Consider the following 25,651-nt stretch of genomic DNA (forward strand, 5'->3'; position numbering starts at 1 on the left):
CGAGGAATTCCTTGACAAAAACAGCATAAATGAAAGAAAACAGCTTTTTCTTACCTTTTCTCTTCTTTGTTGGAAATCCGTCGACTGAGCTGGCTCGCCAATGTAAGAAAAAATGATGTGGACGTCGAAGATCTCAAAAATGAAGTTTATTACAGCAAAGTAGTGGCAAGGTACACAGAAGCACCTTGGGTTCACCGGCGTCAGAATGAACCCAGATCATCCAAATCTCAAACCTTTTATCCTAATACAGTTTTCAACTCTTAATGTAAATTAAGTTGCTCTTATTGTGACAGCTGTGGTCTGTATGTTAATGAAGTTGAGACACCCCCTTGTCTGAGAAGATTCTCTGTGTCCCACACCCATTCTACAATTGACTACCATTTGTTCAGGATATGATTAACCCAAATGGTCAACTCTTAATGTAAATGAAATCAGAACAGCAAAAGGTTTAGGTGATACAATCTATCTGAAGTGATCACATCTTTGATCTTCTGTTAGAACGGTCAAATGCTTAAGGTGACAAGCTATTTGAAGTCCCTGTAATCAAAATGGTGGTTGGTTGCCCTCTGTGAAGCTATTTATTTACATATTACTGAGATTGGATGTAATTGTCTCTATATGATAATTAAGCTCTTTTAAGTGAAGGAACATTCTGATATAAATGTATATATTGGAGTGGAAGTTGGATCGGGGCAGACTATAATTTCTTACAGCGTCTGAATATTTTGTTATTTTCCCACCCTTACGGTGGAAACCACAATAAATATTAATTTAATTATATAATATAGCGCTAACAGTAACAACTCTGCACGTAGCCTACACAATAAGTTCTTAACCTATATTACCAACTGTATTGAACCAACCCACACAGCAGGAGACTCCTATGCGGATCCGCGTTCAAGTCGCCAAACCCGCGCGACTGTCAAATTCGTTTTGGCGCCGCCCAGAGGATCAGCTCCGCCTCCGGGAGGCTCCGTAAATTCTACTGTCAAACAGCGGGTCCTGAGCGGACCCATATCGGATGCTCGGACGCGGACGCGCCTTTTACTGCAACGGTTGGACTACAGTACGTCACCAAGAGCCGATATATCAGTCGAGAATATTTTTGCTGTGACAAGGTTGTGTTGAACCCTCTTTTGAGTAAGTATATTGATTTATTGATATATTGCGACATTCACAGTTAAACATTGGTTTTTAAATCACTGTATTTGTAATGACGTTGTTTGATATTGGGACAACTTAATGTTCAGCTAGCTGTGCATTATTAAGTTTGCATTTTGCCAATTTTGGTCTCATGTGTGTGTGTCTGCCATCCTCTTATATAACGTTAGGCTAATGAAAATTAAGTTACAGCATTTTAATCACTTGAGTCGGTTCAGACAACTATGCCGCCTATTTGAACGTCAAACTCAAAAGTGCGGGCTTCTGCTAATGTTAGTTATACCGTCTAAGTTACATTGAAACCATACCTTGTGAACATTTAAACATTTCTTGTGTCGCCTGGGGTCTGATAAACAGTAACGTTAAGTTAAATTAATCAAATTCAGTGTCCACACGGGACCCGTGAGTGGGGATTTCATGTCACGGCTTTCGTCGCTGTTTGTCACTTTTCCTATAGGCAAATGTTTATATTATAATATATTATATACAATATACTGTTATTATTTGGTTGCCATAACTTCGCGAGTGACGACGTCTTGTCACTGTTCTAGTTGCTCGAGGGAGCGGATGACATTTCGCTTGAGTTCAGTAACGTTAGAGCAGACAGCTCTGCAGAGTCGTGTAATTACGACTTTATGACTTTTCATAAACAGCGGAAGGACACCTAAGTTAATGACTTTTATATTAATTACATTTATTCATATAGCAGACGCTTTTATCCAAAGCTACTTACAAATGAGAACAATAAAATCAGTTAAACTAGTAACAATATACAAGTGTTATGACCTTTCTCAATTAAATTTGTGTTCCGAGAGGTCTTGTATTACGGGAAAACTCCTTTTCTCGAGAATATTGAAGCCAATTTTTTTGTGACGCAGTAAAGTTGCATAGCAGACACACGAGCGTCTAGAGCGGTCATTGGCTGTGCTGCAGCAAATGCTGCACGAACCTATGGCGAGGCAGCTCAGACGCTTGAGCCAATCAGGGCACTTCCCGCCCTGGCACGTCAGAGACCGCCTAAATAGAGAGCCTAAGTCCCTCCCCTTCCGGTCAACAGCCATGGGACCTCAATGGCGAGTGACAACAAATATTTTAATCTTGTTTGAATTGTGCCCTAAATTACACATATGATGTTTTTCAATTTAAAAGATACATTTTAAAGTCAAGAAAGTTGCAGTAATAAAACGTAACAGCACCGCTGCTGGAAAAATTTCTAGGGGAAACACTGTATGTATATATATATAATTATTTAACAAACATTTACACTCATTCATAAATTATATCTGGGTACAAATTTATAATTTCAAATGTAGCTTAATGTTTGCTTTTTTGTATCATGTCTATGATCTTCGTTACTTGATTTATATTTGATAAACCTTTTTTAATAAAATAATTACTGATAGAAGTAGGCCTTGTTTATTTAAATAAGTAAAAGAAAATTATATAAATTGATATAATAACTTATTTGCCTGGCTAAAAGATAGTTCACTTTAAAATTAAAATTCTGTCATCATTTACTCACCCTCAAGTTGTTTCAAACCTGTATTAATTTATTTCTTCTGCTGAACACAAAGAAAGATATTTTGAAGAATGTCAGTAACCAAACAGTAGTCTGTACCCATTGACTTCCATAGTAGGAAAAAAAATTACTATGGAAGTCAATGGGTACAGACTACTGTTTGGTTACTGACATTCTTCAAAATATCTTTCTTTGTGTTCAGCAGAAGAAATAAATTAATACAGGTTTGAAACAACTTGAGGGTGAGTAAATGATGACAGAATTTTAATTTTAAAGTGAACTATCCCTTTAAGTTCTACCTAACTATTATGACCTGTACATTTTCCTTCCTTATACTTCTTACCACCCTGGGACACCATTCTAGTTAACTTTCAGGCTATCTTACTTGCTTATTTGTATACACTGTACACTGTACACTTGTGCATGCTTTAGTCATGTTATTCCTTTTTGATGATTAATAAATACCCCTTTTCTTTCTTTCTACATTAAGGATGCCTTTTCACCTAATTGAGTTCCAAGCAAGCAAGGACATTGCTGTTGTTCCAGTTGATTGGCATGATGATGGGATGGTGTACTGGCCCAGCTTTAAGAGCACTGAACGGGTGAAAAGGGCAGCCGCTAACAATGAGAAGCATGAGCCAAACTGGCCAAAATATGACGTTAAGGTCGTCAGAACTTGTGGTAAGCCAATTCATAAAACTCTTGTTTAAAATAATTTCATGGTTGTTTCTCCTTCTGCTTGAAATAACGTATTATTTCTATGTTCTGAAAATGCCCATGAAATTGTCTTTGCCTTGCATTGTTTAAAATATTCCATATATCTACTGATGCTATTCTTGGTCAGGTCTCTTTTGTAAGAGATATTTTTGTGTTCTCAATGAGACCAACCTGGTTAAATAATATATTATTATAATCATCATCATCAATAATAATAATACTCTGTGCAACTCTACTGCTAATTTGAAACTCATGTTCATTTTAACATTAAATTTTAGACAACTACAAAGACGCCATTAGGCTAATGAATCAGTATCAGACCGGCTGCAACACCTCTGAGCTACAGTCTGACGCAGAGCAGGAGGGGGAGCTGCCGGAAAAAAGATTCAGGAAGCCAGTGTAAGTGTGTTCTGTTCTGTTTTGTTTTTGTTATGTTTATGCAGTAATAGGAAGGTTATTTCCCGTAACATTCAAAAATAGACCAGAGATGCTTGTACTATGTATATTTGGCAATTTTTTTTAACAGCCATCATTTTGGAGACTCTGATGAGAGTGAGGAAGAAAATGGTGACTTTACATCTCTGAGGATGCCTGGTGTATCAGCTGAAGCCTCAAGCCAATTGCACTGGCCGAGTAAGGAATAATCTCTTAACATCGAAATAACATATCATAATATTAATATTAGAGATATAGTTAACATTCTTAGTGCTAAAGATATTCCCCTCTCCTTGTATCCATTCCTTCAGCTCCACCATCTCGCCGAGTGCCAGGCAGCAGAGTAAATTCTCAACCTGGAGAAAACTGTCTAGGTAAACACTGTTCTCCGAAATAATATTGAATACAGTGGCCCCATCAATATTAACACAGCAATGGTCACTCTGTTTCAAATTAATAGATTTAATCTGCATTACCATCTCAGATTTTCAATGTCAATCCATTCATGGGGTTGAAATAGGTAGAATACCAAAATGTTGAAACATAAATTCATGTTCAGCATGACCAGAGATTTTTTGTTTGCCATTGTTTGGCCCTGTAGCTTGCAGCCTTGCAGCCTACCATGGTTAACAGATCACAGCCATTTACCAATTTCTCTCCCTTAGCACCTGACTATGGGGCAGGACAGCAAAACCCTTTACCACCTCAAATCCTTGCACCTGCATTTAACATGCGCAGAGTTACTCAAGGTAGGGACTGATTTCTGAAATATTAGTGAATAGAAAGGCCCCATGTGTATTATCAGTCATGGTTAACAGATTACTACCATTTAATAAAAAATGTCCCCCTCTCACACACCGCTCACCTCACTATGGATCGAGAACGGCAGTCCCTCCACCCCCCGCACCAGCCCTCAACATGCGGCCAACAGAGGAAGCCTGTCCAAGCCTGACATATAGACCAACATGGCGAGGGGGAAGAATGGCTGATACCATTCCCTGCTCTGGTGAGCAATAACTGACAAATACTAGAGGGTCATTCTGTGCCAAAGATTTTGGAAAAAACTCCCACAGCCATCACATATTTTCTTCAAACTTTGACAATAACTTTTGTCATTAACTAATATCAGTATTATGAGTAATGAGGATAAACACTGAAACATTATATATTTTAATATACTACATTTTAGCTATATTTCATGTTTGTCAACAGCGGCTGAGGTCCACATCCTTAGCCTGCTGGAAACCATCAAACAACAACAGGACCAGCTTGTGGCAAAGGTGAACTACCTCACCAGCAGGCTGAACAGCACCCCGGGGCCAGATGTCGAGATGCCTGAAAATATCCAGTTTCCCCTGGAACAATTGGAGGCAGTGGAGGCATTCGAAATCTTTTTAAAAGAACCATCAAATGGCCCAGCTCGACAGAGAGTGGTGAGTTTTCTTATTTAATATGAATGGTGCCATTAGGTTTATTGATTGTCCATGATTATTGCAAATATTCTATTGAAGCAGAGGTAAGATTCTGTCTGTGAGCGACAATCTCACTGGTTTGACATTAGCCGCGTTTCCACTGTCGGGCCAGGGCTTTAAATGGGTCGTGCCGGGCTAATAGCCTCGGAAGTGACAGTGGAAACGTGACTGGCCCTGGCACGCACTAGTCTGGCTCGACCCTGGCCCGACAGTGGAAACGTGGCTAATGTGTTTAAAGGTGACACATGAGGGTGTGATCCAAGTACATGTTTCATGTTTCACGAGTTCACACTTACAATTAGAGGGGGTAAAGATTAATGTGTATATGGCGTGCTGTCCGGGGGGAGGGCTCCGAGCTCAGAGTTCGGCCCAAACACAGAGTACTACTCCCTCCGTATGTAAGTAGTTAGGACTATAAGTGTGGAGAAGGGGGGGCAGAGGGATGCTGCTAAACTGGCAATGGATTGAAGGTGAGACTGCTGAATCTATACACCTCTCCACCCATGTTAATTATCTGAACGTGCTCCTCCCGAACTTTAATAAAACATTATTTATAAGATTTTTTTTCTTTAGAGAAAAAACTAGAAACATAGAAGTTTTCTATCTTTTTCTACATTTCTGGACGCTTTCAAAAGGAACACAAATATTTTAAATGCACCTTTAAATTCAACTTGAGCTTAGAAATGTTTACCTTGCTGTCTATTTAAAAAAGATGTCTTTGCCTTTTAGATTTCTTCTTTGGCCACCATTGGAGGCCAGGATGTGAAGAGGGTGACCTGGAACATCCTGGGCAGGATCTTCACAGATGAGGTGTCTCATCAAATTAATTGGAAGGGGGCTAATAACAAAAAGTCCTTCAATAGGATGACAACAAAGACCTTGCTTTTCAGTAAGTATATAATTCAAAGTAATATTAAATATGTTGGAAGTCAATAGTTTGTAAATGTTAGGGCAGCCTTAAAATCACAGCAACTATCTTCCCAATATGACAGTGTAGCCTTTTTTTTTAGACTGGATCCTATACCATAGACTTTTTGGACGTTTGATGTTCTCTTTTGAACTTTATAATAACGTTCAGTTGTATGTCATTTATAAGTGGTTAGTTATTGATGAACGAATCATTTAGAGAAAGGAGAAGTTCTGCTCTGTGTGTCGTTGTGAAGATCTGTATTCCGCTGTTGCTGTCCTGTGGTAAGAGAAGACTCAGTTATTAACTGCTGGATTCTGTACTCACCATTGTTGTTCTATGAACAGAGAGACCCCATTGTTCCTGATAAAAGGAGCTAACGTTTGATGTGAAGAAACTGGGGCGATACAGCTTTTAACACGCTGCAGCGCTCCCTTTGCGTGCTGGCTTTCGGCTCATTCAAACCAGCAAAATTGAGACGAAACGCGCTTCAGGTGTCTTTCACTTATAACGAAGTTATAGTAATACATAGCTTATACATTTTAGCAAGCTAAACTGTTTTTAGAGATAAAACTTTTTACATTCGATAATCATGAAAACAAATCTCAGATAACGGTTGACTAGGTAACAATGTGTAATTAGACCAAAGGTTCATTTTGCGCCGGAGTTCTCCTTTAATGGCAGTATATCGCAATATATATTTATTTGACATTTCTAATTTAAAGTAAAAAAAAAATTGTTTCATCAGTCATCTCCATCTTCAACTGCTGTGGCTTGGTTACTTAACACCGCGTGGCCAAAATGATCTCGTCGCCACGATTTATCACGTTCCCACGAAGTGTCTCATGGCCACGACAAAACTAAGTGAACCAAACGTCCCCTCCCGGTTACCATCTATCTACAACAAGCTAACTTACCTGATTTAAAACACACATGACATGCCAACTTGAATTGAGATGTCTTCATGACACAGCTTTCCTGACGATGTCCCTATCCAACCTCAAACTTGTTTTGTACAGCTTAGGAAATTCCGACACACACAGTAGAGTACTAGTCGTTCATCCATTTTGATTTCCGTGCTTGTTTGGATTCCCCAATTCTATTGGCCGCGTTGGCAATCGTCACAATTCGCAGCGGCAAAAGTTGAACTTATGGCTTTCGCTTGCGCTTTTCGACGCAGCAACAAAACGTCCTTACGCTGCGCAAACAATTGAAATTATTGGGTTTTATAGCACAGCGGCGCGCATTCCGCATCCTGTGTGAAAGGCCCATGACACATAGCTGTGGTGCGCGAGCTGATGAGAGAAAAACGCGCAGTGGATTGAGCGCGCAGCGGCACAGACGCACGAGCTGATAAAGCCACATGCCTTTAAACAGACATCAGTGGAAAGTTTGTTGTTTCAGTCGGATGTCAATGGCAAAGAAAATAAATCGAGGCATGTAGCTTATTATTAACGTTACCTGACGAGAGAGAGCGCGCGTGCAGGATGCGCTCGGCCAGTTCGCGCGTCTGTCCCGCTGCGTGCTCAATCCACGGGGCGTTTTTCTCTTATCAGCTCGCGCACCAAAGCTATGTGTTACTATATTTCGTTTAATATTCCACCTATACATACCATAAACATAAACATATCTGTCTGTTTTATTAGGTGCTGTGAGGAAAAACACAGTGACACGCTCAGCCACGGATGCGGAGGTCATCAAGCACGCCATCAGGTGGTTCAACCTGGCGGCAGATCGGGCAACGAGGAGACGTGTCCCGCCTCCATCCACACAAACTGAGTGATAGAAGTGATTCAACAATAAAACATTTTTATTGAACCTCTTGTTGTTCACTCCCTTTCTGATAGTTTAGCTGTGCATCGTGCAGAATTTCATTGAAGTTGTAGCCTAATAGATAAAATATTTTATGTTTGCACCGACCTTGGCCTATTAAATTAGGTTGACTGCAAAATGAATGTAGATAAGCCAAGCCAACATATACTTAACAAAAATGGCATAGCCTTTAATCTACAACTTTTCATAAATGTAAATGTCAATTTTATATTTCCATTGAGTAGTGATTACTTTTGTACAGTAAATTTATGTCTTGTATTGGAACTTTTCTGTTAGGCCTATAAATATTGTTAGGTTAAAAATACAAGGCAATTCAATGCAGATTTTAAGCTTAAGGTCTATATGCTGTAGTAACCTAGGTTACTTAGGCCATAGTGATAGTTTTGGTTTTATCCTAGTTAACCATGTTTTATCCTAGCCTACAGTAAGAACAGAAGGGATTTTAAAAATTAGATAAACGGGTCCAAAATGGACCCGGGCCAAATGAGCCACTATTTTTTGAGTCCGTTGCGGGTCCGCGGCGGATGTGTATCAATAATCGCGGATGCAGAGCGGAGGCCGTACGGAGCCACGGCGGGTCCACGATCCGCCTTCGTTGCGGATCCGTCACTGCGCGCAAGTGGACGCCGATACGGGTCCGTTTCGCGGGTCCGTTCCGGAAGCCGCGATACCTCCGCGGCCGATCCGCCGCGGAGTCCTTTTGCTGTGTGGGAAACAATGCGCTCATTAAACGTGGTGATGTGTACGTGTACGATATTAAACCACTGTAATAAACTACTGTTGCTAACATATTTTTTTGGGTGCAGGTTTATATAAGTCTATTTATTTATTGATTTTTTTCTTCTTCCAACGTTACTCTGGTATATAACGTTGGTGCTGCATATTATGACCGCTCTAAAAGCTTTGGCTTTTATTTTGATAGGCTATATTTACTATTATTTTCGGGTCACGTGGCCAACCTATCTTTCTTTTAAGGCGATCTTCAAACGGAGAAATGAAAAAAGGAATTTCCAAAAACCCAAATCGGACCGTTATTTGTATTTGGTTTAGTCGTTTTTCGTTTTTGGATTCAGAAACCAAAAACGGGAGAACGGCTCTTTTTTGACCGTTTCTTTGTTTTTGGTTTCAAACGACAAACGAAAATAAGGTGGTTTCTCGTTATTTTGTTTTTTGGTTCAAACGAAAAAACAAACTATCAAAACGTACACGGACCCATACCAAGTGCAGAAAGTAGGCCTAATACTGCCATGGTTACCATTGAAACTGGCTGAATATGACAGCCCCACCTAAGATATTTTTCACCAGCCGCCACTGCCGTAATGGGTGTTAAGAACATAGACAGTATGGTTAAGAATCAAGGGAGAAGTAATGTAGGAGAGTGTAGAGTGAAAATGGTCCATTTGGGTGATAGGTGGCAGTAATGCACTTATGTGTCTGCAATCCGCAGCAAGAAGAAGAAGAAGAAGAAGAAGACGAAGAAGATGATGCCGCGCTGGAGTCGTCTTTTAAGTTCAGTTGAGTGTAGGTTACAATAATAGTAAAAAATAATAATAATAAATAGATCATACAACGTCTCTATTAATTAAAATAAACTAAAAACCGAACCAGTGTTGTATAAGCCATAGTTAAGGCTGCAGCGCAATGGCAAACCGTAACCTAAAACAGGTGAATATTCAAAACAATGCTACATCCCCGCACCCGCAGAATGTGAAGCGCAGCGCGGAATCATCCCCAGATCCCAGCGAAAAGATGGAGGCAGCAGCTCCATCACCGCGGGACTCTAGTCCTGCAAACACTGCGCCTCAGGAGATGGCTTTAGACCTCAAGAACTTCAGGAGACCGGGGGAGAAAACATTCACTCAGCGGTGCAGGCTGTTTGTTGGTAATCTCCCATCAGAAATGACGGAGGAAGATTTCAAGAAGCTTTTCTCCAAATATGGCGAGGCAAATGAGGTTTTCATAAACAGAGATCGAGGATTCGGCTTCATACGGCTGGTGAGACTCTGGTCTACAAATCTTGTATGTGAAAAAGCAAAGACTAATAGGTTTTTTTTTTCTTTCTTCGGAGCATGGTTCATAGTGTATGGACTTAAAATATCTTAGGTCTGGATTTTCTAGGCTAATATTTAATTATTAAGCGGGTACATCAAAATTACACCAAAACCTTGAATGTAATACAACATTTAGACACGAGGTGTCTCCCACAAATTATTTAGGGGTCCAAAAACCAAACATATCTTTAAGGTATTTTTCTTCGATTTTTCATGCATCTGAATGTATCTAAATATAATGCTATAATCAACACTTTTCACAATTAGTTCCTCACAGCTGTAATATTAAAAACGTAGTAAAGGTTTTCGAGAGTTCCACATGTAGGCTATTTCATAATATGCAAAGATGTTAGCAAATCACAGCAGGCATTTACATTGAAGTCTCACTGCAGAAGACATGCCATTTCAAACAGAGTGTACAAATCAGAGGGCTAAAATCAGGGTAGAAAATGCCTTTTATCTCGAAATAATTTTAAATGTAAAAATCCTCAGGAAACACACACACAGGCCCTTTATATAAAATGCAGTTCATGACCCCTTTAAAAAATTAGACAATTTGACTTTTATATTAAATGGCAAGGTTAGTAGATAGTTTTGTAAAATTTCATGTACAAATCACCAAAAACTTATTTTTTCTGTAATGTTTTTTTTTTTCATGAGTGCATTGCTGTGCATAAATTTACTACATAATAGGATTATATCGTATATTTGTGGTGTCCTTTTGGAGTCTCCAAGTTTCCTTGAAGCTTGCAGAAAATGCAGTTTTGTGAGAATCGCTCTTCAATCTGATTGTTTACTTTGTTGGATATAGCAAATGACAAAATGATTGTGTTAAACTAGATAAATGACATATGCTTAATTTCATTAATCCAAATAAAAAATATAATCGATTGATAGCACTACTAAATATACATCCAAATGCAATAATAATAATAATAATAATAAGGCTATATGCACGATCGCTTCCGCGTTTTGTCTCAGCCCGCCCAGTTACATCCGGTACTGCATCAGAAGCCGTTTTTGCATTAGGTGGAGATAATGGCAAATGGCACTCGCTGTTTACAAAAACTTCCAGCGGTTAACGTGAATGATGTTAACAATATTGAGAGGCAGTTAGCTGTCACCTTAAGAGTAAGAAAGAGAAGGGCTTTAAATTATATATTTCGAGCTACATACAACTTTTAGGGTGAGTATTCTCTAATATCATGCGAAATTCGGCTAGCGAATCCGTTTCTAAAATCATTGTCTCCGTTTCTGAGAAAATGAATTTTATTAAAGTTTTGCCACTAGTACACTTCGCTATAGAACGCCCAATGCGAAAGTAAAGGTGCTGGCTGAGATTATACCGGAAATATGTCAGCAACGTTTGTGCATAGAGCCTATAAAAGTAACTATGAAAACCCTGTTCACAGCAACAATGATTTGCTCAACCCTGTTTAAAACAGGCCTATGCCATCGTGGTTATACTGTTTAGAAGATATGAGACTCTTCCTTTCCCTTTTTTGTCATTACTTTAATTCTTCGCCATGGTAACACCGTTTGAGATATCCAATATCCATTTGCAATTTACCATCTTCAATGTCTTTGCATCATGTTGAAAAAGTGTGGTGGCAATCGAATAAACTCTCTAGGAGGAGTAGTTTGATTTTGATCAGTGCTTCCCAACCTTTTGAGCTTGAAGGCCCCTGCTTGCATATAATGAACCCTGAACCCCTGTAATTATTTGATAATGTAGAATTGATATATCAGTTTTAACCTGAATACAACCCATAGGTAAAATTAAACTTGATTGTTTTTTTCATCAATCCATTTATAATATCTAAATATTTTATTTTGTTTTGAGAATACTATCTCCCACCTGAAGCACAATATCTGGTGTTGCTATGCTATTATATATAAATAAAAAGTAAACAAGGAAAGATTGATTTGTATTTTTGTAAGTTTGTAGATTTTTGGACTGAACTGGATTTTAATTACTGGGCATTTGCCATGAAAACCATAAAGAAGTTTGCAAATTGTGCTCACTTGTGTTTGTAAACCGACTGCTTGTAGCGCTTAAGCATCCATATTTTCAATTGTCACTCTTTTGATTATTAAGGAGACAAGGACACTTGCAGAGATTGCCAAGGCTGAGCTGGACGGCACGGTGCTGGGGAACAGGCCCATCCGGATTCGTTTTGCCACACATGGGGCGGCACTCACAGTACGAAACCTCTCACCAGTGGTGTCTAATGAGCTTCTTGAACAGGCCTTCTCACAGTTCGGCCCAGTTGAGCGGGCAGTCGTGGTGGTTGATGACCGAGGACGGCCCACAGGCAAGGGGATTGTGGAGTTTGCCAATAAGCCTGCTGCCCGAAAAGCCTTGGACCGGTGTGCAGATGGAGCCCTTTTGCTTACAATGTAATAACTTTTCATTTTAATTGTATGATCTGTGTTTATCAGTGATTGACCTGTCTGTAGATATCGAATATGTTAAGTCAAGTAAGAGAGTTTTGACATGGACATTTTTTTTCTTCTTCATTTTTGTCCTTCAGGTCCCCTCGTCCAGTCATTCTTGATCCAACAGAACAGTTTGATGATGAAGATGGTCTACCAGAAAAACTGTTGCCAAAATCAGCACAGTATCACAAGTATGTATTTAGATAATTGAGATGATTTGTATTCCATATGCATATAGTATATCTAAAGAAAAAAAGTTTTAAATTAACCTCAATAATCTACAATACAGGGAACGGGAGCATCAGCCACGCTTTGCACAGCCAGGCACCTTTGAGTTTGAGTACTCATCTCGCTGGAAGGCTCTGGATGAGATGGAGAAACAGCAGAGGGAACAAGTGGAACGGAACATACAGGAGGCAAAAGAGAAATTGGAGGCTGAAATGGAGGCTGCCAAACATGAGCATCAACTCATGATGATGAGACAAGGTATTACTTAAAGAGCCACTTATTTTGCCCACCACAATGTTGTGAGGGAAATACTTAAATATTTGGATATAAGAAGTTATATACATAAATTGTAATGATGAAAACATGAGTACACAATGACTGTGATCTCCCACAACCAGTGTGTTGTCTCGTTTCTCTCCTTCAGGGAAAAGTACTTTTATTCTTAACTTTGTCAATGTAAATATTTGTGGACTAATACCAACAGATCTCATGAGACGTCAGGAGGAACTGCGACGCTTGGAGGAGCTCAGGAATCAGGAGCTGCAGAAACGCAAGCAGGTTGAGATGAGGTGTGCTTTTATTCCTTTTTTTTTACTGATTTATAAACATTAAAAAAATATATATTCCACATTCCCAATGGTTTCCTTAAAACAATTTGAAAATTAACCTTTTAATACTGAGGTGTCAAAATAGGAGTGATTTGAAAGCCTAGAGCAGGGTTTCTCAATAGGCGGCCCGTTGGCCAAATCCGGCCCGTGGGAGGAAAATGTTTGGCCCGCGCTTATTTCAAGATTGTCATGGTAACATCAGCGTAAGCACATCACTGGCATTAAAATTCAAACGCGCAGTATCTGACAGCATTCGCCGCACAACGAAAATATGCCAAGTGTTAAGCAATGTTGTTTTCGTCAACGATGACGATAATGCAATTATTTCGTTGACACACCTTTTTTTTTATGACGATAACGTTACGATGACTAGCTAAAAATGGCTCCAAAGTGACTAAAACATGACGAGACGTTTTCTAGTTTTCGTTGACGAGACGAGATGGAACGAAAATGATTAAGTCTGACGTTCACAATGCATGTCATTTCTGCCTATAAATACGATAATTTTGACCTCTGTACGATGTACGATCAATAATAAAAAAAATCCCATAATGTACGATCATTTCAGAATTGCCCGCAAATTAGTTCAAATCTCCCGGAATCTAGATCGAGCGAGCAAGAGCACGCGCGCATGTGTAGCGCGCGCGCACAGCAGAGAAAGGGAGCGAGAGACTAGTGCTAGTATGCGCCTCACGAAGCACATGTAAGGACCCAACCAATCGAATTATTCAGAAAGTCTAGTTTATTATGCAAAGGTTTTAAGGTTAACTGTTGTTTTATGAATTGCAAGACTTGCTGCAACCTGTCAAACCTAAGCCCATCCATTTCCAATACTTTTTACAGGGTCCCCGCGGATCCTTGAAAAGTATTAAAAGGTCTTAAATTTGATATTTAAAATTTAAGGCCTTAAAAAGTCTTAAATTCTTATTTTTACTTATGAAAAGTCTTATTTTTACCTATGAAAGGTCTTAAATTTTAGATGACACTTTGACGACATATCTAAATGCTTTCCAAATGAAAACGATCTAATTAGCGTACGTATTATTTTTATTATTCTATCTTTGTGGATTTGCTTGCATGTTCACGTGACAATTCGCGTCATTTACGGCCGCGTATTAGCCTGCGTCTGTCTCCTGCACGCGAGAGGAGAGGATAAGAGAACGAGTAAATGTCAGTTCAATAGTTCATTCTTTGTGTTTAGGATTGTCTATGAACTATGATGATATTGTAATCATTGTTTTAACTACGTACGAGGCACCGCGAGTTCGAGCTGACATCGCGTTTGTCTCTCATGCTTGCTTTCATTGCGTGATGTGTCAGTGCAGTTATAGGTATGTCCCCAAATGAGTTTTTGTCTTATTATATTTATATCATATTATGTTATATTAGAATATCACGAGCAAGAGTGCCGTTTTCCTGTGCACAATTTATTCAACAGTTAAATTAACAATAAAGTTAACATTGTGTGTTACTTTTTATATTGTCAATATTGTTTGTTTCCCCCTTTATTTCGCCGACGAGAATTTCATAATGAAACCGTAGTCCAACAGACAGCGATTCTTTTTTAAAAACTGAAATCCGCGTTTTGAACGAATCATTTGATTCAATGAATGAATCGGCCGTTTGAACAAATCGGTTGAATAAAACTCCAACAACTGACTTACTGCCACCTACTGGCGGGTTTAGTTTCATATACCCTTTAATTAAAATGTTAAAATTATAAATAATTTCATATTTAAATCTTGAATAGCTTTATTTATGCAATTGCAAATGAAGTGTAAATATAGTAATGCCAGTTCGGATGCCGCTTCTGTGTCACCTCTGCACTGCAAGGATGGATTTTAATTTAATTATTTAATTTGACAGTGGTACGGTCTTATTCTAATAGAATTTAATTTGAATGTTAGAATTTGACATAAAAGGTGATGCATACCTCTAAATACGTTTAGAAATAATTTCCATATTTAGGTGAAAATGCCCCTGGAAATCAATTTAAGGTGGCAAATATTGCCCCTTAATAAAATGTTTTATTTCAGTCACTACTGTGAACTGACCACTGCATAGATAGAATATGTTAAACATGAATATCTTTGTGAGTCTGCTGTCAACAACAAACCTAATGGTACCAGTACAAAATCAGTTAAATATCATCTAATTATTATCAACAAAACTTTGAAAATATCGAGATATATTTTTGTTAATATTGCACACCCCTAATGTACGGTATTAATTTTTATTTCTTCAGGTCTTAAAAAGGTCTTAAAAAGCCTTAAATTTTACTTTAAAAAATGTGCAGATACCCTGTTTTTAACCTAAATTAATTTGTTAAAGACTAATTTTTTTTTTTATTAAAATTGACTAAAACCTTTTTGTGTTTTCGTCGACTAAAACTTGACTAAAACTATCAAGTTTATAAGTGACTAAAATGTGACTAAAACTAAAAAGCATTTTCGTCAAAAAGACTAAGACTATGACTAAAACTAAAAGGGCTGCCAAAAACAACACTGGTGTTAAGAAAAGAAAAGTGGACACAAATAATAGACAATTCAAATCTGAATGGACTGAACAATTTTGTTTTATGTTGCCTGACCACCACAACGCAAAGCCAACGCGTTTGTTATGCACAGAGATCGTGCTGCTGATAATATCAAACAGATGTTTAAAAAAAAATCTGAAAATAGGTTTCAGATATTATTACTATATTATAATTTGTTCAAATATAGGATAAAAATCCTTTTTTCAGGCTAAAATAACAGAGACATCGTGTGTCAAAAATTACATGAAGGGGATGATTCCCCAACTCAATACCCCAAGGAACGCCCTGAGCGCGCATAGCTGTGCTTAACTGTAAATAAAAAAAGAAAGTGCCCGGCAGATTATAAGCTCTCTCTAGGTCATGGAATGCACGAAGACCCTGTTCCCCTATGATATCCTTAAGGACACAGTAGGGGTGTGCTAAAAAATCGATACAGCGATACATCGCAATTTTTATATTCATGATACACAACATCGATTTCCAGCTCAAAAAATCGATGTTAAAAAAAATAAAATAATAATAATTAAATCACGTTTTAAACGGGGTGTGACCTGGTGAACTACAACCTCCGTTCCTGCAACGTTAGATGTCGCAGTATGGCGGCTTTATGTTCTTGTCGTGGACAAGAAACATATCAGACTACACACGTTGCTTTTCCGTCAGTCATCGCGTGCCGTCTCACACACACATTCACTCGCACACATACTCGCTCGCGCTCACTCACACACACACACACAAACAGCGCTCACACACTCTCACACACACTCTAACGCTCACTCACTCACACAAACAGCGCGCGCGCGCACACACTCTCGCGCTCACTCACACACACAAACGCACGCTCACTCACACACACAAACGCACGCTCACTCAGTAGCGCACACACACTCTCTCGCTCACTCACTCACACAAACGCACATTCACTCACACAAACGCACATTCACTCACACACGCACTCTCTCGCGCTCACTCACTCACACAAACGCACATTCACTCACACACGCACTCTCTCGCGCTCACTCACTCACACAAACGCACATTCACTCACACACGCACTCTCTCGCGCTCACTCACACACACAAACGCACATTCACTCACACACGCACTCTCTCGCGCTCACTCACTCACACAAACGCACATTCACTCACACACGCACTCTCTCGCGCTCACTCACTCACACAAACGCACATTCACTCACACACACAAACGCACGCTCACTCAGTAGCGCACACACACTCTCAATTTCGGTAGTGAAAGCTGCATATTTCACTTCATTGTTTACATGGACAGTACCTGAGTATCTGCACTTTATTTCCATGTTTTTTTTTTTAATTCAAGCTAAGCCCCACATAACCTCAGTGAGTTAACTTACCGTAACTGTGCACTACACTTTAATTTAGTTTTAAATATCTAATGCACTTTATTTTAACGTTTTTAATGTGTCCATTGTTAAAAGTTCAAGTCTATTTTGTTATGGCAGCTAAAAAAATAAATTGGAAAGGAAATTTTGTAATATATTGCTTTGACTCAATTCTTCTGCTGATTTATCAATGTGATCTGATGTAAGACTACTCAGATGGCACACACCGTAACTTTCATTTTATTTTGGTTTTACATTTTTAGTTAACTGTGTGGAATATCGCAATATTTATCGTATCGTGATGTATCGTGATGAAATCGTATCGTGATCCATGTATCGTGATGCGTATCGTATCGTGAAGTCCTTGCCAATACCCACCCCTAGGACACAGACCCCTCTATTGCGCCACTGAGGGAACATAATTGGTTACTTACCAATTAAAAGCGAGTGATTATTGAAAATAGGGGATTGAGCGAAAAATGTGTTTGGAATTTTGGCACATCGGTGGACTAAGAGATTATTGGACCAAAATTGCGTTTAACTATACTATGAGGTATATTAGAATATACCAGACTAGGCAGACAATATGGATATGTTAAACGTTCTTCAATGGGACGCCATGACACCAAAATCTCCGGATTCGAGCAAATTTACACCTCCTGAAAATCGATGTCTTTGTAGAGTAGATGCTTTGATTCTGGGGTTTTTCCTGTTCCATAAATAAGAGCTAATGATTGAATGTAGCTTCTTCCAGTAACCACCCGGTGGAGCTAGGGGGATCATACTACTCACAAAATTAACACGAGGCAATATGTTCATCTTAATAACTGAAAGTCTGGACTGAAAAGAAGTAGGGAGCATCCCCCATCTATTCAGGTCACCCTCCACATTTTTTAGAACTTTATTATAATTGTCAGCAGTTAACAAGTTGAGTGAGGGACTGATGGACACTCCTAGATATGTAAGATTACTAACAACTGGAATATTAAAAAGTGGTATCTGGTCATCCAGTCCCCCCAACAACAATAAAGCCAATTTTGTCCAGTTTATTTTGTAGCCTGAAATACTGCTGAAATTCTTAAAAATTTCAAGAAGATGTGGAAGGGATTTAGAGGGATTTTTTGTAAAAATTAAAATGTCATCTGCATACAGAGAGATACAATGCGATGTGTCTTGAACAATGATTGGTTCTAAAGCCTCCGACTGCCGTATTGCCTGGGCAACAGGTTCCAAAGATAAAGAAAATTAAAGTGGAGATAGGGGGCAACCCTGACGGGACGATCTTGTGACTGGTAACCTAGCCGAACAGTTGTTGCCCGTTATAACGACTGCAGAGGGGTTAGTATATAATAACTTTATCATAGAGATAAAGCTATCACTAAAACCCATAACTTGGAGGACAGACCACAAGTAACCCCATTCCAATCGATCAAAGGCCTTCTCAGCGTCTAAAGAGAGAATGGCATTTTGATCTTCTGAATTGGAGGCAAAATCTATAATATGAAGCAAGCGACGGACATTATCCGATGCTAGTCTAGATTTAATAAACCCAGTTTGATCATGATGAACTAAGTGTGGCATGTAGTAGACCATTATATTTTGATAATGAACATGCTGCTATGTCAAGTTAGCAATGCAAGAACATGTGCGCGTGCCGTGAAGCGTCGGTTTGGTGTGGTTTGGGCGTAACGTGAACTAAACCATTCAGAGCGTCCTCTCACATTCCCTTGAAGAGCAGGTGCGCTTGTTCCAACGCGGATTGCTATTATAACGGCGGATTTGCCAGGCGCACGCCAGGAGCGATTCACAGCCGAGGAGACCGACGTTCTCGTCAGGACCGTAAAACACAGAGAAGTGACATTGGGGATGATGGGAGAAACCCACCCAAATTAGCTTCGGTTAAACAGGCGTATAATTTGGGTAAATGTGTAGCCTGATCTAGATGTGTGTTTTTTATAGGGCTGCCCCCAAATAGTCGACTAAATGTTAGTCGATATGAAGAGGGCTTGGTCGAATACATTTTCATTAGTCGGTTAGTCGCAAAAAAAAAAATAAAAAATAAATCACGTGAAAAATTTACGCAATCAAGGGCTGCGCACAATGCGCAGTCATTGTATGACATGACATCAAAGCAATGAGAGATCAAAGAGATCTATGGTGGTAACTAAAATAAACATATTTCGTTTATATTTCATATTTTATATTTCTTCTTCTCACCGATTCCTGATGGTTTAGAGAGGACAATTACTCGAGTCGCCCCCTGTAGTTTCAACGAATAGTACAACGGCGAGCGCGTCAAGTATAATTCTCCTCGACCGTTTGGAGAGGCGCGCGCGCAGTCAGCGGAGACTCGCGCTCGTGCGGACGCGTCGAGTATAAACAAGGCTTTAACCCTGCAGGAGGGTGAGCCCGAACCGAAAAAGGAAAAGCAGGCCGAGATATCCATGCTGATGCCCATTGATGAGGAGGAGCATGCAGAAGAGATTAACTAAAAATGTACTTGGCAAATAAAACAAAGGTTGATTCGGGACCATTGGATAGGTGGCAATTTTTTTTTACATCGATATCCAAAGCTCGCTAAAGCAGCTAAACCCTCCACTGTATCGCTTCCACATCCACTCCATCAGAGCGCATCTTTTCAAAGGCCGGCTTCATTGTGAACAAGTCGAGAAGCTCCCTTCTTCCCAACAATGTGGACAAGCTGGTGTTCCTCTCACATAATATGAAAAAAATAAAATCGAATTGAAAGCTTAGGTAAGAATGCTTAATTTCCTTTTTGTAGTGTTTCTGTTTGCTATCCGTCAGGCTATAAAATAAAAACAACAACGGGTGTTTTATTTTATAACGGGTATAGGCTGTACAAAATTAAATAAATATTTTTATTTATTCGTTTTTATATAGCCTAATGCAGAAGTTGTTTTTTATTCTGTAAGAAAAATTAGTCTGATGTTTGCAATTTGTTGTTTCAGTTAACTCATCCGTCGTCTTAATGGCAGTTTGCGGCTTTGCTCTGATATTTTTGATTTGTATTAGTGTTCTTTAAATTAGCCTATTTGTTCCACATTTTGGCTTAAATATAGTTTAATTGTTCTAAACAATTTAATCAAATACTTAGGCTGTTGATTTGTTTGCAGCCTTCTTTTTTATTCTAAGTTTTGGCGTTGTGCGATGTCCCATACATTTATTAAATTGTTCGGTTTTGTTAATTTTCCTTTTGAACAATATAAAAATTCTATTAATTTTCCACTGTATTTTATTTTTATACCAAACAGCGTTTTTGATACAGTATTTTTTTATTTTTTTATTTTTTTTTGCCTTGTTTTGTAGGCCTAAGTTACTACTAAGTTTATTTAATTTATTTTAAAGAACGAATTTTATTTTATTTTATTCAAAACTGACATGTAACTGTTATAGTTTGTATTTTTTTTATAATAAATTATTAAAATGCGCAGGCAGTCTGATTGCCGTTTTATGTTATAATTAGCCTATAACGTGCACGCGCTATATGCTTTACTATTCTGTTTTAAGCACTTCATTTTCATTTTGAACGCGCTAATATCATGCTTTAGCATTTTCTGTCATATGGAAGTGTTAAACTTCAACTTGGACTATACCTTTCCTTGTATATACGCAAGTTTTATATTAATATCATAAATGAACGATTATTCGACTAATTGCTAAAATGCAGGAGTGTTAGTCGACTAGGAATATCTTTAGTCGGGGGCAGCCCTAGTTTTTTATCTCGATAGATTTTTTTCACATCTTCACGGACACAACAATGATTTCCCTCGTGTGTTAATATTTTTCCTTTTATTAATGTATGATTTGCAAAAATGAAAACTGCTGCGTCTGTTTATATTAGAGAATCAAAGTGTATGCGTGCTAACACGCTACATTATGGCCAAGCACGCGCCCTTAAAATACCATATGACTAACGCGCAACGCGCCACTGTCTTTAGACTGGGTTTTTCCTGGTCAGTGGAGCAATTGCTTTCTAAAACTGGAAAATAGCACCAGGGAACTTTTGCGCCAGAACACGCCGCCTCTTTTCGCCGAACCGCCCCCGCGAGTGCAAGTTCATTCCCTAATTTACCGACGTGCGTCTGTGGAGGGAAAAGTCCGCTGTGCGCGGGTGCAAAATAGGAATGATACATGTCACACGCATTTTAAATTGACCTATTTGATACACTGCCGATTTTGCAGGTTTTCCTTCTTACAAAGCATGTAGAGGTCTGTAATCATAGGTACACTTCAACTGTGAGAGATGGAATCTAAAACAAAAATCCAGAAAATCACATTGTATCACATTGTTTAAAGAATCAATTTGCATTTTATTGCATGACATAAGTATTTGATCACCTACCAACCAGTAAGAATTCCGGCTCTCACAGACCTGTTAGTTTTTCTTTAAGAAGCCCTCCTGTTCTCCACTCATCACCTGTATTAACTGCACCTGTTTGAACTTGTTACCTGTATTAACTGCACCTGTTTGAACTTGTTACCTGTATAAAAGACACATGTCCACACAATCAAACAGACTCCAACCTCTCCACAATGGCCAAGACCAGAGAGCTGTGTAAGTACATCAGGGATAAAATTGTAGACCTGCACACGGCTGGGATGGGCTACAGGACAATAGGCAAGCAGCTTGGTGAGAAGGCAACAACTGTTGGCGCAATTATTAGAAAATGGAAGAAGTTCAAGATGATGGTCAATCTCCCTCGGTCTGGGGCACCATGCAAGATCTCACCTCGTGGGGCATCAATGATCATGAGGAAGGTGAGGGATCAGCCCAGAACTACACGGCAGGACCTGGTCAATGACCTGAAGAGAGCTGGGACCACAGTCTCAAAGAAAACCATTAGTAACACACCACGCCGTCATGGATTAAAATCCTGCAGCGCACGCAAGGTCCCCCTGTTCAAGCCAGCGCATGTCCAGGCCCGTCTGAAGTTTGCCAATGACCATCTGGATGATCCAGAGGTGGAACGGGAGAAGGTCATGTGATCTGATGAGACAAAAATAGAGCTTTTTGGTCTAAACTCCAGTCGCCATGTTTGGAGGAAGAAAGATGAGTACAACCCCAAAAACACCATCCTAACCATGAAGCATGGAGGTGGAAACATAATTCTTTGGGGGATGCTTTTCTGCAAAGGGGACAGGACGACTGCACCGTATTGAGGGGAGGATGGATGGGGCGATGTATCGCGAGATCTTGACCAACAACCTCCTTCCCTCAGTAAGAGCATTGAAGATGGGTCGTGGCTGGGTCTTCCAGCATGACAATGACCCGAAACACACAGCCAGAGCAACTAAGGAGTGGCTCTGTAAGAAGAATCACAAGGTCCTGGAGTGGCCTAGCCAGTCTCCAGACCTGAACCCAATAGAAAATCTATAAGACTTTAGCCATGAAAATGTCACAAGTAACAGAAATAAGCACAAATGTTAGAGCATGTCAGAACACCTCCAGGACCCAGAAAACCCCTCAGACCCCAGAGGGTTAATGAAAGGACTCCATATGTTATCAAATTGTTTAGCCTTTAAAGGGCACCTATTATGCAAAATTCACTTTTACATGGTGTTTGTACATAAATGTGTGTTGGCAGTGTGTGTACACAACCACCCTATAATGATAAAAATCCAACCAGTGTTTTTTTTTTTTTAATCCCCATAAATCATAAGCACTGTCTCAGAACGAGCTGTTCTCAGAATCAATGCAATGTGACGTAGAATTGCATAAGCCCCGCCCACGACTGTTGATTGACACTGCAGTTTGAGCATAGACCCCGCCCTAAGTGAGCTGGACACAGTCCGCCATTGTTTCGACGCTGGAGCAGCTGTAGAATGTCTCCGGAAGCGATTGAGGTGTTTTGTTTTTTGGATGTTAGAATAAACATAGCAGTCTTCATTTACTCTCGTTGTTACTCGAGGATTAATCAGTACAACCGCTCTCGTGATCCAGCTCCCAGTCTCCAGAGCGACAGGACTAACGTTACTGATCACGCAGAAATGAAAGTGAGAGCGAGCACTTTATGACAGCTCGAGCTAGAGTCGGTTTACAGATATAGTTTACCAGTTTATAAAGCACCCACTGAAAAGGAGTGTATATATTTGTTTACTGTTAGTTGTAACGAGTGTTTTGTGTACTTCGCCGTGTAACGTTATGTTCCATGATAATGAAAGGGAGAGAGAGAGAGAGAGTTTATGGATAAGACTTAATGCGCACTTCTTACACCATTTATTCTTACATTGATTTTCTGGAGTAAAACTAACGCTTCATCTTTTTTGTCAAGTTAAGTCAAGTCACCTTTATTTATATAGCGCTTTTTACAATACAGATTGTATCAAAGCAGCTTCACAGTGATAACATGAAAATAATACAAAAAACTATTTCATCATCGTCCACCTTTAAGGCAGATCTATAATATTGTTGAATATTAAATGTCCCCAACTAAGCAAGCCAGAAGGTAAGGCAACAGCGGCAAGGAACCAAAACTCCATCAGTTGACAGAATGGAGAAAAAAACCTTGGGAGAACCCAGGCTCAGTCGGGGGCCAGTTCTCCTCTGGCCAATGAGTGAACAGTGTATGATTATGATTCAGGAGCATTACAGGTCAGAAGTTCAGAATAAATCAGAGTATTTGTCCAATCAGAGTATTTGTCCATGTACATTTTGTGATGTACAATAAACTTAATTGAACTTATCAGTATATTTTGGTCATCATTCAGACAGGGTTAACTAACGTTACAGCAGGCTTGTATTTATAGTGGAGCAGATGGCATATATAAGTTATAAACGTAATTCAAATAAACATACCTGTTCTATCTCTATTCAGCATATATTCTCTAGCTCTGTGGGCATTATTGTCCGAATCGAACACCGTTACTGTGAGTTTTTGTTTTGATATTATCATCTTTCTGTGAGATGAGATTGTCCTGGCTCTGAGTGCGAGCTGGTTAGGCTCCGCCCCCTGTGCGTGGAACCACATCTCATTAACTTGTAAAGGTGACACAATAAAACGGAGCGTTTTTCTCAGCCCCCCAAAAATGACAATTTAAACATGCTGTAAAAAAATTCTGGGGTATTTTGAGCTAAAACTTCACATACTGGGGACATCGGAGACTTATTTTACATATTTTTTTAAAATCCAAGTTATCCTTTCTAATGAAAGACTTGACAACATCTGTCTTATCCATTGAGTAGTACTTGGTTTGTGAATCTTGGTCCACAACAGAGTGACACATTTTTTTTTTTGCCATAAACCAAGCTGAGGTCTATAAATTCTCACTCATTTCTACTATAATTTTGTTTCTCTGGGTATAAGCCCAACAGAAAAATCTTAGGGTCCATTCAAATTTGTTTTGAAATAATATTCTCAATTATAATTCTTACCTCTTCCCAGAATGATTTAATCTTTCTACGTTGCCAAATAGTGAAACAAAGTTCCTCTATTTTCCATACATTTTGTATCTGTTATGTTTTTTATTATATCTATTTAATTCCACCAGTGCTACATATGTCCGTATTAACCATTTATACGGTAAACCTTTTAGTCGTGTATTTATAGACATAGTGTGAAACTTAGTACAACCTGCTTTCCAATCCTCTTCCTAAACTTCAAATTGCCAGTTTTCCTTCCATGCATTCAACTTATATTGTGAATTTTCAGATGAATAAGATGTCAGCAAACCGTAAAATTCAGATATAATACCCTTTCTCAAACTATCCTTTATCATAATTTTTCCAAAGATGAATGTGGGGGTCTAATAAGGGAATTTCCTTGATTTCCTTTAACGCTCTGGGGACGGATTGGGCGGTACTGCACAAAATTGCATACTTTTACAAATATGCAATTATTTTTAAAACTATTAATGATAGAGAGGTGCAGTCTTTTTTTGCCGTCTTCCTCAGATTCCGCTGAAAACAGTGGTATCCAGTTTGTATATATACACGTTTCCTTGTTGCAAAATACCACTGCGTAAAAAGGCCAATGAAATCAATGTTGTTAGGCAGATTCCTTGCGCAACGACAATGGAAAAATTGCCGCTGGGAGGTATATTTTTTGTACCGAATCAGAGGAAGGTTACCATGACATATTCTAGCTAATCAGAGGACTCTATAGCCTTGCAAGGGATTTTACCATAGTAAGGGACAGCTATGTACAAACAGCGTCGAGTGGAAGAGAAGACAGAGAACGAACGGAGCGGAGTATTACAGAGCGCAAATGTGCGTAAACAATTGCAAATGTCTGTCAAGCAAAGGGTTTGAAAAATATATTTTTTTGTTTAAAAACTGTTCATTATTGTTGTGTGAGGTGTGATTTTTCAGTAATAAAGTACAAAAATCTAATTTTCGGTTTAGAAATTCTCTTTTTTATTGTACAT

At 39.0% G+C, this 25,651-nt stretch overlaps 2 protein-coding genes across 6 annotated transcripts in view; both read left to right on the forward strand.

The window, feature by feature from the left end:
- The first annotated feature begins 852 nt into the window (after window positions 1–852).
- On the forward strand, window positions 853–8,388 carry LOC307000232 (uncharacterized protein). 3 transcript variants are annotated; one of them, XM_079615666.1, is made up of 9 exons: window positions 853–1,140; window positions 3,171–3,361; window positions 3,676–3,796; window positions 3,924–4,030; window positions 4,144–4,206; window positions 4,498–4,838; window positions 5,045–5,265; window positions 6,034–6,193; window positions 7,858–8,028. In XM_079615666.1, exons 2-6 carry the CDS (start codon window positions 3,172–3,174, stop codon window positions 4,590–4,592), a joined length of 576 nt encoding a protein of 191 aa, XP_079471792.1. In that variant the 5' UTR covers window positions 853–1,140; window position 3,171; the 3' UTR covers window positions 4,593–4,838; window positions 5,045–5,265; window positions 6,034–6,193; window positions 7,858–8,028. The 3 variants fall into 3 exon arrangements, with proteins under 3 accessions (XP_079471792.1, XP_079471793.1, XP_079471791.1); XM_079615667.1 differs by lacking the exon at window positions 853–1,140 and having other exon boundaries at window positions 2,902–3,361; window positions 7,858–8,388; XM_079615665.1 differs by lacking the exons at window positions 853–1,140; window positions 3,171–3,361; window positions 3,676–3,796; window positions 3,924–4,030; window positions 4,144–4,206 and having other exon boundaries at window positions 4,643–4,838; window positions 7,858–8,025.
- A 1,049-nt stretch (window positions 8,389–9,437) lies between these two features.
- Window positions 9,438–25,651, forward strand: part of pspc1 (paraspeckle component 1) — a 36,970-nt gene continuing 20,756 nt past the window's right edge. Inside the window, exons 1-5 of one of the 3 annotated variants that reach the window (XM_079615971.1) lie at window positions 9,438–10,039; window positions 12,194–12,495; window positions 12,630–12,725; window positions 12,824–13,020; window positions 13,247–13,331. In XM_079615971.1, the coding sequence (XP_079472097.1) occupies window positions 9,686–10,039; window positions 12,194–12,495; window positions 12,630–12,725; window positions 12,824–13,020; window positions 13,247–13,331 (1,034 nt within the window). In that variant the 5' untranslated portion in view covers window positions 9,438–9,685. Of the gene's footprint in view, window positions 10,064–12,193; window positions 12,496–12,629; window positions 12,726–12,823; window positions 13,021–13,246; window positions 13,332–25,651 lie in introns of all 3 variants that reach the window. The other 2 variants (XR_013798034.1, XM_079615970.1) reach the window with 2 other exon arrangements.

This window comes from Phoxinus phoxinus, assembly GCF_949152265.1.
Source record: "Phoxinus phoxinus genome assembly, chromosome: 6".
In the NCBI taxonomy this organism is placed as follows: Eukaryota; Metazoa; Chordata; class Actinopteri; order Cypriniformes; family Leuciscidae; genus Phoxinus; species Phoxinus phoxinus.